The sequence below is a fragment of the Vicia villosa genome, linkage group LG5 (genome assembly GCF_029867415.1).
Source record: "Vicia villosa cultivar HV-30 ecotype Madison, WI linkage group LG5, Vvil1.0, whole genome shotgun sequence".
Classification (NCBI taxonomy): domain Eukaryota; kingdom Viridiplantae; phylum Streptophyta; class Magnoliopsida; order Fabales; family Fabaceae; genus Vicia; species Vicia villosa.
In genome coordinates, this window is record NC_081184.1 from 156,895,592 (window position 1) to 156,908,051 (window position 12,460).

The 12,460-nt window shown below is 33.6% G+C and overlaps 1 protein-coding gene across 1 annotated transcript; it reads left to right on the forward strand.

The window, feature by feature from the left end:
• The first annotated feature begins 2,680 nt into the window (after positions 1-2,680).
• Positions 2,681-5,099, forward strand: LOC131603388 (tubulin alpha-5 chain). The gene is made up of 5 exons (XM_058875689.1): positions 2,681-2,935; positions 3,008-3,222; positions 3,318-3,517; positions 3,705-4,213; positions 4,543-5,099. Exons 1-5 carry the CDS (start codon positions 2,823-2,825, stop codon positions 4,853-4,855), a joined length of 1,350 nt encoding a protein of 449 aa, XP_058731672.1. The 5' UTR covers positions 2,681-2,822; the 3' UTR covers positions 4,856-5,099.
• Positions 5,100-12,460: the final 7,361 nt, after the last annotated feature.

The window sequence follows — 12,460 nt, forward strand, 5'->3', positions numbered from 1 at the left end:
TTTATCTGTAAATCAACACTTTGTATCAAGGAAGTTCCAATAACGTGCAATCAGCTGATGAGCTTGATCATAAGAAGATAGTCCCATCAAGGGCATATCACTATATTAATCGGTCATATTATGGGGCACATTACCTTAAGAGTCGATTAATATGGGGCAAGCCACCCCAGGAACACAATGAAGTAAACTACTCCAATAGTTGGTTAATTAGAGGCATGTCACTTCAAGGTTCAAGATACCGGGGCAAACCGTCGCGAGGTCATCTTCTCAAAAGCTTCTAATAATTACTTCATAATTTTCAATTTTTTGCATTAGGACGTGGTTTTTTCACGTCATTTTATTTTCAAACATGAATCTAGATACATATTTGGCGACCATGTAGACTTAAGAAATATTAAGCTAACTCATATTCGACCATGTTCATATTCGTATGACTTACTATCGATCGAATGAAGTTCACTTATCCATCATGAATCCAAACACATACTTGGATAGTATGACAAATGACCAAAAAGAGAAGTATGATTATCTTACTTATAAGGTCAAACAAGATGGTTAGCACGCAAACATAACTATAATCACCATGAGACAATTTCTTATGCCACCCGTGCTTACAAACTTTGATATATGCTAACCATGGGAGTCGTTAGTCTAAAATAGACTTTCTTATTTCAAAATGAGACTTAAGTTACAAGAAATGGTGTTCAATATTTAACAATTTATATTTATGGCAATAGTAAATGATTGATGTTATAGGTTTATCATTGTGAATAATTACAACTCCAAGGTTTTATCATAACTTATTTTTTAAACAAAATTCATCAATCAACTTTTTTTCATTTTACTAATCACAACAGAAGATGAAAATCGATACTAAATCACATATCTTACAAGGATAAATTTATTATGCTACACAATATAACAATGTGCTTGCAGCCATATCAAGTTTTTGGGACCGTTGTTTAAGACTTGCTGTTTCATATTGATTTTTATTTTATGTATCAGCTAAATTGAATTTCTTTTGTTATGTTAATATGGGTAAGCGCATAATATGGTCTTGTGGGAAATATATGGAATTATGGGATATGATATTGTGATTGGTTGACTTTGACTAAAAATCTCATCTCGACCTAGATTTCACTTGAAACTGTTACATGGTAGACATGACAAAATAATCACTTAAGTTTGCTTGCTTAGTATTCAATTGTCTAACTTGTTAGACCTTGTTATGAACCATAAGTCTTACAATGTTACAAAATTATCGAGAGATCCAATACACGATATCATGTATCCCCATGTTCAACTGTTGTTTAATAAAATACATCATTATTATAGGCTCCTTAGACGGACCATACGATGCACTTTTAAAAACAATAAAAATAAGCATAATTGTTGGAATTCCAACTATTTTTAAAGGTTAATCCAATCATTGTTAGTTTGACCTCCTTGTAGATGGTGGTTGATCTCCTGATATGTGAATGAAGTTTTTCTAATGGTATAGGATGTACTATTCATCCAAGCGTGCCAATCTTGTTGTAAAATTGTAACAATTAGCTGAAGGGTCTAGTAATATCACTCAATAATAATTATCTTATTTTCAAGCAACTACTTCAAGGCGTACTCCAAAGAACTTAAGTGCATTATGTGAAGATGTTTAACTACTAAACTACAAAATGCTTAAAATAAATAAACAAATTGTGCAGAATAACTTGATTGATTGAATATGTGTAATGATTTTCAAGTTATAATATTCATAGTCATAACTATCTTGTTGGCCATAGAATCAAGACATATAGAAATATTGCCACATTTAGCTATTTACGCGCATAATACACGAGTTCTCCCTCTGCTTGAGATACACGTCGTATCTTTAATTTTATGACATATTCCATCTTATCCATAATGTGCAACTTCTTTCAGACCGTGGTTCTGTAATCTTCGCCCTTCTGGTTAGTGATGTCGTTAGTACAAAACATGGTTATAACCAGGGGTGACAAACATACATGTCTAACAAAAACCCGTAAAAGATGGGGCGGAGCGGGACGAGCATAGTTGAGAATATGAATCTAAAACCTTGACTCTCCCTGCAAAAAATGAGGGCAGATCGGGACAAATAAGCAGAACTTGCACATTTTAAGCTTAAAAAAACAAAAATTTAGGTTAATGTCGCGCCTATAAAAGTCTGTAAAAAACAGTGCAGGACAAACACATTAAAGAATGTAAACTTAAAACATTGATTTTTCCAAAAAAAAAAAAAAGGACGAAACAAACAAATTCGACTAAGTTCATATTCGTCTGACTTACAATTAACTGAACTGAATTCAGATATCTACTAACCATCTATCTTACCAATTTTAACTTACACATATACTTTATTTTTAAATATTTTTTTCCATTAACTTAATTTATTTATCCTCCAATTTTTTTAACTTACAAGAAAAATCAATTACCATTGGTGGTACGAATAGATATTTCTAATAAAATATAGTAAATTTGCGTTAGATACCATAATGGTGGGGGCAGGAAATTGAGCGGTGATGATTTGAGGAAAGAGAAAGGTTACGCTAGGCTGTCACCCAAGGGGCCAGCGAGGTTTCGGGCCGGATTCAAAATGTTTATCAAATCCCGCTTTTGATAAGGACTACGCTACACTACCATGTGCATCACTATTATTGATTCAACCCAATAAACACCTCACTACTAATACTAACACACGACGCGAAACCCTTTCATTTCCCCTCTCTCTCTTTCTCTCTCCATAACCACCTTTTCCTCTCCCTCTTCTTTCTTTCAAAACTTTCAAATCTAGATCGAGAAAAAAAATGAGAGAAATCATCAGCATTCACATCGGTCAAGCCGGTATCCAAGTCGGAAACTCCTGCTGGGAGCTTTACTGCCTCGAACATGGCATTCAGCCCGACGGCATGATGCCAAGGTCCGTTTCCTTTATTTCCTTTTTTAACCTAATTTTATGTTCTTATTTCTGAATCGATTCGGTTATTTTCAGTGATTCCTCCGTCGGAGTTGCGCACGATGCTTTCAACACGTTCTTCAGCGAAACCGGTTCCGGTAAGCACGTTCCACGCGCCGTTTTCGTAGATCTAGAACCTACCGTCATCGATGAAGTCAGGTCTGGTACCTACCGACAACTCTTCCACCCTGAGCAACTCATCTCCGGCAAGGAAGACGCTGCTAACAATTTCGCTAGAGGACATTACACTGGTTCGTTCGTTATATTCCTTCAAACCTAACCCTAATCTGTGACAATTTGTGATTTGTTTTTTTATTGACTATTTTTTTGGTTGAATGTGGTTTAGTTGGCAAGGAAATCGTAGATCTGTGCTTAGATCGTGTTAGGAAGTTGGCTGATAACTGTACCGGTCTTCAGGGATTTTTGGTTTTCAACGCTGTTGGTGGTGGAACCGGTTCTGGTTTGGGTTCACTCTTGTTGGAACGTCTCTCTGTTGATTATGGAAAGAAGTCCAAACTTGGTTTCACCATCTACCCTTCCCCTCAGGTATATAAACTAATATCTATCTCACAATTCCAAATCTGTTTTGGAAATAAAATTTTATTGAACTTCAGATTCAGGATCTTTGATGTTGATATTGCATAGATTCAATGTTAAACGTGGTTGCTATGTGTAGATTATATGAATGCTGTTGTTTCTTTTGTTGGTATTGAGTTGTTGTTTTTGGATCCAGGTTTCAACTGCTGTTGTTGAACCATACAACAGTGTTCTTTCCACACATTCTCTCCTTGAGCATACTGATGTGGCTGTGCTTTTGGACAATGAGGCGATCTACGACATTTGCAGGAGATCCCTTGATATTGAAAGGCCTACTTACACCAACTTGAACAGGTTGATATCACAGATTATATCATCCCTCACTACCTCGTTGAGGTTTGATGGTGCGATTAATGTTGATATTACTGAGTTCCAGACCAATCTTGTGCCTTATCCTCGTATCCATTTTATGCTTTCGTCATATGCTCCTGTTATCTCTGCTGCTAAGGCTTACCATGAGCAACTCTCTGTGCCGGAGATTACCAATGCTGTGTTTGAGCCTGCTAGTATGATGGCCAAGTGTGACCCTAGACACGGAAAATACATGGCTTGTTGTTTGATGTACCGTGGAGATGTTGTTCCAAAGGATGTCAATGCTGCTGTTGGCACCATCAAAACCAAGAGGACTGTTCAATTTGTTGATTGGTAACCGCTCTTTCTATATATCTAATTGTAATGTGATGTTGTCTCACACTGTATGGTTTTGCTATGTTAGAATATATCAATAGAAGCATATTAAGAAGATAGTCTAAAAATTTAGAAGTAGGAAATCTATAGCCAACTAAAAAAGTAATTTGAATCAATCAAAATAGTATTCCTTTAGCAATAATTCATAGCATGCTACTAACTTAATTTGGTTTGTGTGATTAACTGGTATCACTTTCTACACAAGTTTTTGTGGTTTATGTTTTCATCAAGAGTGAGTGCTCTTATTGTGGTAATTCATATAATGTTCTTGTTATAATGTGTGGCAGGTGCCCAACTGGTTTCAAATGTGGTATCAACTATCAGCCTCCTTCAGTAGTGCCAGGCGGCGACCTTGCCAAGGTGCAAAGAGCTGTCTGTATGATCAGTAACAACACTGCTGTTGCTGAGGTCTTCTCCCGCATTGACCACAAGTTTGATCTTATGTATGCCAAGAGGGCCTTTGTCCATTGGTATGTTGGTGAGGGTATGGAAGAAGGTGAGTTCTCAGAAGCCCGTGAAGATTTGGCTGCTCTTGAGAAAGATTACGAAGAGGTTGGTGCAGAGGGGGCAGAAGATGATGAGGAAGGAGAGGATTATTGATGTCCCATTATATAAGTGCAAGAAGTTTTTTTAATTTCAGTTGATTATTTCAAGCAAGAGGGTAAATGCTTTGTTACATTGCCCTCCACTCCTACTGTTCTTTTATTTTCTGTGTGATATAGTTCCATCATTCAAACTTGTGAAATGGTCATTGGCATGCGTCTATTTTTGTAGTAGGTACTGATGTTTGCAGCAACTATGCATTTATAATTGTTTATGTCAAATGTTCATTATCTTTTGTTCATGCAACCGTTTCTACAATATTTTTGTTTCGATTATCACTACATTTGACAGTGAACAACAGTCTGCGTTCTTGTTTTTAAGCATCTATTTTTCGCCTGGTGAAAACCAAGTTTCTCTATTGAGGCCGTGGCCTAAATATGAAATTGCATAACAAAATAAACATTTTTAACAGTGGTAACAAGACATCTACAAATTAGCTCGAGTGAATTAGTAATTAACAATGCCCGAGAGTGAGTGATATAACTGGTCAAAGCAATGTAATGTATGAATAAGGCCAATACTTTCTAGTAGGGGTGTGCATGTTGGTTATTTTCAAAAACTAAATCATAACCATTTTAAAACCATTTAAATGGTTTGGATTTATAACCATAACCACATTTTTATTAAAACTGGTTATAAAACCGGTTATAAATTTGGTTATGATTATATAACCGGTTTTTTTAAAAAAATCCAGTTTTAAAAATTATTTTTTCCGAAAATATTTTTTTCAAAAAAAAATTAATATTTTGAGAATTAAAATATTTGGATTCGGATAATAATCAGATTATAACCGAATCCAAAATAATTTAACCGGTTAATAACCATTTAATTATATCCGGATTATATGAATGGATAACCAAACCATTAATAATTAAACCGGTTAATAACCATTCAATTATTCCGGATATTTTAAAGTGGTTTAGGTTTGGTTATGGATTTGGACATCAAAACCGGATATTTTGCACACCCCTACTTTCTAGTTCCCTGAGTGTCTGAGTCACTAACAATTTGAGCTGTGCTCACAAAATTAATAAATTCTGTAGCAATGATATATCTCCTAATGTCAACTTCTTTTCAGCTTTTGACGTGTCCAAAAGAGTAGGACAATACAACAAGATAAGTCACTAACACCATTTTTTGTTTTGTCTACACTCTGCCGTTTAGCCGGTGCAACACAAGTAGGTGATGTGGATGCTGATTTTTTTCTTTTTTTAGATGCTGATGTAGTTTGGCCAAATCGCCATGTAGTTTATAGATGATAAACAATCATTTTTTGCCGAGAACCAATTTATTCTCATTAATTCAGAAAATGACATTTAGTCTCTTATTTTTTGTCCTGCCATCAAAGTATATCTTGAAGAAACATTCACCAAAACCAGACTTGTATATACCTTTTGTCTTTTTACAACATCGAACAAGCAAAAAAAATCTTTAAATAGGTGATGCTAAAATAAAAACAGTTGACTTTAGTGAAATTTAAACTAAAGTACTTTTAAAAACTAAATGATAAAATTGACAGTCTTTTAAGTCTATATCTTTTGTTTTTAGGAAGGAAAAGCTTATTACATTTTATTAATAAAAAATGTGTATGATATAATATTTAAGTGTATACCGCAGCAGTATAGTACCCAACAAACATCAAAACAAAGGTAATAAAAAATCAAAACCAAATCAACAAAACAACATGATAAACAAATGAAACACTAAAAAAGAGACTATGGATTATGGAATGGCAAAAAAATAAATAAAATAAAAGCACTAGAAAGGAGAACAACTAGAATCAAAACCAAATCAACAAAACAACATGATAAACAAATGAAACACTAAAAAAGAGACTATGGAATGGCAAAAAAATAAATAAAATAAAAGCACTAGAAACGAGTACAACTAGATCTCCTTAACTAAGGACCTGCTTAAAAACGACACTAAGCTCCGCTGAGCTATAAGAGTACATTAAAGAGAGGTCAAAGTCATTCGAACTGCTAATGGCTCAAATGCAGGATATGGGTCTCGAGTTAGGCAGAGAAAGTACATGAGTTCTCCACGGACCTACTAATATGTCATTTTCAAGTCAAGAGAATGCTCAATCTTTCACATCCTTCGTTGATACTAATTTATCCGAAAACACTATATAATTTCGAGATTTCTAGATCAACCTGACCACAACATGTCAAATCATAAGAAATTCCCCTCTAATCCTAGACGAACCAACAAAAAGGGAAAAACATATAAACAACAGACAAGGAATCCTTGGCTAAGGATATGGGTCTAATCCCGTAAGTTCTACTCTTCAAAAGGTTTGAAGCTTGCTATTTATAACACATATCTGGTCTAGACTTGGGCTTCAAAACACAGTAGGGAGACTACTAGAGATTTGCGAAATATTCTCCAAGAAAATAGAACTTCAACCATTAGTTTCCTAAATATTCTCCAAATTTAGAAATCAATCAAATCTCTTTAAATGGATACAATATTTTATCCTTAGATTAAGTGTTGTATTGGATTGCATAATATTCTCCAAATATTATGCATCTATAACAACTTAAACAGAATCCAAAAGCTCAACTTAACACTTAGTCACGATGTCGGATGGTCTTTGCATAAGACATCTTGTTCGACATGTTACACCAGATGTAGTTGATAAAACATCTTGTTCAACATATATTTTATGCAATGTTGAAACATTCTATCTAACATGTTGTTGTCTAATTTGTTTTACAACAATTAATGGAAACCATACAAACAGAGAATCTACATAAATCAAGTATACAATGATCAAGTCTGAAACAACAAGGCGATAAGAGGGGGTAGAACTGAAATGCAAAATTTATTGAAACTTCTATATGATAACCATTATGTATTTACGTATCTAGTGTGCGAGGATGGAGAAACCGTTCAGGATATATTTTAGACTCATCTCGACTCCATAAAGTTGTTCAACATATTTCCCATGGTACTCATCATTGATTCAGCGTATAAGACCAACTAGTACAAGCTTCCACTATTAGAAATTGTTGGTGTCACCTCTATCGAAAACAATTATTCCATTGGGTTTGCAGTTTTGGAACGTGAAAAAGGAGGACAACTACTTGAGATTCTGAAGTGTTCCAGATAATGTTGAAGGAAAAATAAAACATGCCAAAGGTTAATGTCACTCATCACGATATCACATTGATGAATTCGATTGTAAAGTTTTTTCCTACTTACTATGCATTACTTTGTATGTATCACATCGCAAAGAATGTAAGAAGTTGATTTAAACCTGCGGTAGGGACCAACCAATTAAAGGATGAAGATGGAGTTATAGTCAAAGCTAGCGTGATACTAGAAAGAATAATGGATGCATGGAATGTTATGATAAATTCTTCTACGAAAGAGTTATATGTTGATTCTGTTATACTTTTCAAGAAAGTGTATGAGAAATATCTGGATTTGGAAATATGTTGACAATATAATTTTAGACCAGGTGAAGGAGAAAATTGCTTGTGCTTAGATCGATCAGGTAATACACTTTGGAAATACAACAACTAACCTAGTTGAAACTGCTCATGCTACATTGAAGAATTGGTTGGAAAATAGTAAGGTGATTCGTGTAGAGATTGAGACTCTGTGAACTAAATGATAAAAAATTAGCATAATGAGATATAAACATCATTTGATCGCAGAATTATACTGTTGGAACACAGATTCAGAGACAACAATTTATATTCACAATTGATCGGCAACATATCTCAAGCACGATCAAATTTTATTTTTCACGAAGCCATACGAGCTGAGAAAATAGGTTTTTATAGCTCAAAGTATGGTTGTACACTTAGAAAGATGTATCGTTGATGAAAATATAAAACTCCACATCAAAGAGCAAATGAGGAAAATGGCTTATCCAGAAACCACATATTTGAAACCACTGTCTAAATTGTTAAAAAAAAGATGCTCCTAAGAAGGTCAAACCAATCAAGTAACAATTCAACGATGTGGTCTCCTTCCTATTTTGAACATGTTGACAAGCTTTTTTCGGATTCTCCAACTTCAAAATCTAAAAAATTCACCAAGTTGAGCGACAATCATATAAACAAAAGTCAAAGACGGAAGCATCTATAGATATTTATGTGGTTAGTAATATTTTGTATATAATTTTGAATTAATATTAATGATGTCAAAAGTAGACATTTTCATCAATTTCAATATGTTACCGTTTTCCAAAATTTTCTCGGTTATTGTTTTTTATAACAGGTTATGTTTCTAAAACAGGTTATGTGTGATTATTTTGAGATGAATATAAAAACATTTCTGGACACACCCCAAATGTTTAAAAAAAAAGTACCAACAGGAGTTTATTTAAAAATGCATTTCCAGATGCACCATAATTTCACAAAGTTAACTAAACAAAACATGATGTATCTAGAAGTACATCTCTAAAATATCTTCTGAGGCAGAATTGAGTTTCTAAGATCCATATTGATCTAAAACTTGCATAAATTTGGTCATCTTATATTTTTAACAAAATCATATCACACTAGAATGAGCATATATTGACAATCTCACATTTGTCTACCTCAACGGCGCGAAGGCCTCACTTGAATTTTGGGCCACCGAAGACACCTCTCTTGTAGATCTGAAATCCATATTGGGGAATGTCCTACAATACTCATACAATCAAAGATTTATGAAACTCGAGTATTGTACACCCTTGACTAACAACTAATGAAAGATTCAGTTCAACAAGATTGAGCTGAAGACGAATGAAGATTTAAGGGATATGTGGAGTATATTTCACTGTTATGAAACAAAAGGATTGTTCGAACTGGATGCGAAGATTGGGAGATTGACCGAAGATATTCTAAATATATTGAATTGTCTTACATGATGATAAAATGTATTGTTCGATTTACGTTAACGATTATCTATGTAATGTTTCATTTTTTTTGTATATTATTACAATTATCGATGTTAATTTAACTTTGTTTTTACATCTCTTTCGTTTCTGCATTCTTTTCCCGATTCACTGCATTTTGGAAATACACTTCTGCAAGGTATACAGAGATGCATTTACGAAGTATATTTTGTCTTTGAGTTGGGGTCAGGCTAAAAAACAAACAGACTCTTTAGGGTGCATCCGGAAGTATATTTTCGAATTATAAAAATAGTTTTAATTTTTCACTAGGATGGGAGAGAAATCCTAGAGCGGAAAGAACAATCCCCAAAAAAATTTAGAATTACAAATCAAATTTTGAATTGAGAAGGGGTTGCATTGCCTTCCCTAAGCACCACATACTTGACGAGAATAAAAAGATATCAAATGTGTAAGTTCTCAAACCAAGAGGAGGCGTACGTGTAAAACACTTCATCAGTCAATCCAATAGGAAGGAAGATGCATAGCCACACTCTCTTTGTTCTTAATAAGTTCTAAAATCATGTCACCCTCATTCTAAGTAGAAGAGACAACAAAATTGGCTCAAAAATCCATGACCTCAAAGAAAAACTCTATTACTTTGGGATGCACTTCGAACCATTTAAATCCATACATAGTTTCACATGTCCCCATCTGATCTTCGATAAAGTGGAAAGGACTGTGTCACTCATCATTACTAGATATATAACTAGAGTTTAAATTGACCAGGTTACTCGATAAGCCTATGATCTCTTTGTAGAAAACTTTCCAATTGAGAAAACCAGGAGGTCTTTTAGCATAAGAGAAACATATTTTTTTAATATGATAGATCATTAGAGTTAGGTTTCACAACTTGTCCTCTGTTGAAGTAAAGTTGGTTTAAAGAGCAAGGTTGTTTAATTTGATTTGATGATAACACAATGTACGAGAGAGAAAATTATTGTCTTGCTTGTTGTATATGTAGAATGTTTTTAAATAGATTCAATGCGATATATTCTATAGAAAGAGAAATCTCTACCTAATTATCATATGGTCTAAATATGAACCTAGAAGATATCATCTGATGTGTTGATCATCGATCATCTTGAAATTGTATTTGTTGAAGCATTCTCTAGAAGTGCATCATAAAATCTTCCTCTAAACAATTCAATGCTTAAAGTCAACAGTTTAATTCTATGTTAGAACAACATTGTCAGTTTGTCACCAAACAAACATGACAAATGTTATTAGAAAAATGATAATATCAAGGGAGGCCGTGATTATTCTACTAAGAAAAATGATACCAAAGGAGGCCCAATGTGTCCCTTAAGAATTCATCTTTAATGAAATGAGGTATCTCATCCCACCAAAATAAAGAATTCACAGAGTGACCGAATTTGACAAACTTATCCGCACAAGCATTCAATTTTCTATGAATATGAGACCAAACCACATTCAAACTCAAAATACTATTACTCAACCTATTACACAAATCCAGAGTAACAATATCCTTGTTCATAAAAGCCCTGATCGAAACTTCAGAGTCACTCTCAATCCAAATATTATTCCAACCTTTTCTGACCGAAACCTCCATTACAATAATAATAGCCATTAATTATGCTTGCAAAACGGAGGAGTAATGAAGGTTTGAGGTAAACCTTCCCAAAAAATTAGCAGAATAATCACGGAATATTGCTCCACACGCTGTACTGGTAACCACCACTGAACCATCTGTGTTAGCTTTAACCTGGTTAATGATAGGAGACTTCCAAAGAACCATAGTGATCTTTGGAGCATACAAACAATTTTGTGTCAGCCTCAGCTTTTGTAGAATCAAAAGGTCTAGTAATCAAGCAAATAACATGCCTTTACTAGGTAACAACCAATCATGCTTTCAAGCAAAAAGTTATCCTAACAACTTCAAACTACACACATGCAGTTTGACCTTTTGAAATCTTTGCACTAGTAGGAATGGAAGTATGAATTTTCATCTTAGCTGCATACAATGTTATCTGAATCTTGTTACTACCTACCTCCGATCCTATTTATAAGAAAAATTTCACTTTTTAGATACATTGAATAACTAATGTATTTGGACAATATATTGTCTAGATACATTAATCATTCAATGTATCTAAAAAGTGAATTCTTTCTTATAAACAGGACCAGATAAAATATATCTATTAATATTACGGGTCATCTAAATAGAGTGGAAAGAATACGTAATTGTTTATGCAGGCCCGGCCTTACGGTAAGGCAACCGAGGCATTTGCCTAGGGCCTCTGATATTTTTTTAGTTATAATAGGCCTACATTTTCTATGCATAAGATGATGTTAGCTCTTAACTGTTATGTTAGTATTCTGATTAACTTTTTGTATCATTATAACTTAATTAATGTATTTACATAGTTGGTTACTAAATTTTCGATTACCGTGTGCAACTATATTTTTGTGTTGTTTGTTTAATTATTTTGCAATTTTATTTTTCATTTTGAATTGGAAAACAACTAATAACTGCGGGCTTACCAATTTATTTATTTCAATGACCATGTGATTTTTAATATTTTACAGTATATGCGTAATATTGTATGTTAGTAATTAATTATATTTATTATTTTTAATTTTTATTTTAAAGATTTTGTTTCAATCAACAATTTTACTTTAGAAGAATAGACACAATAATGTTAACAATTAAATTTTATTGTTCTAATATTTTTTCATTTAATTTTAAT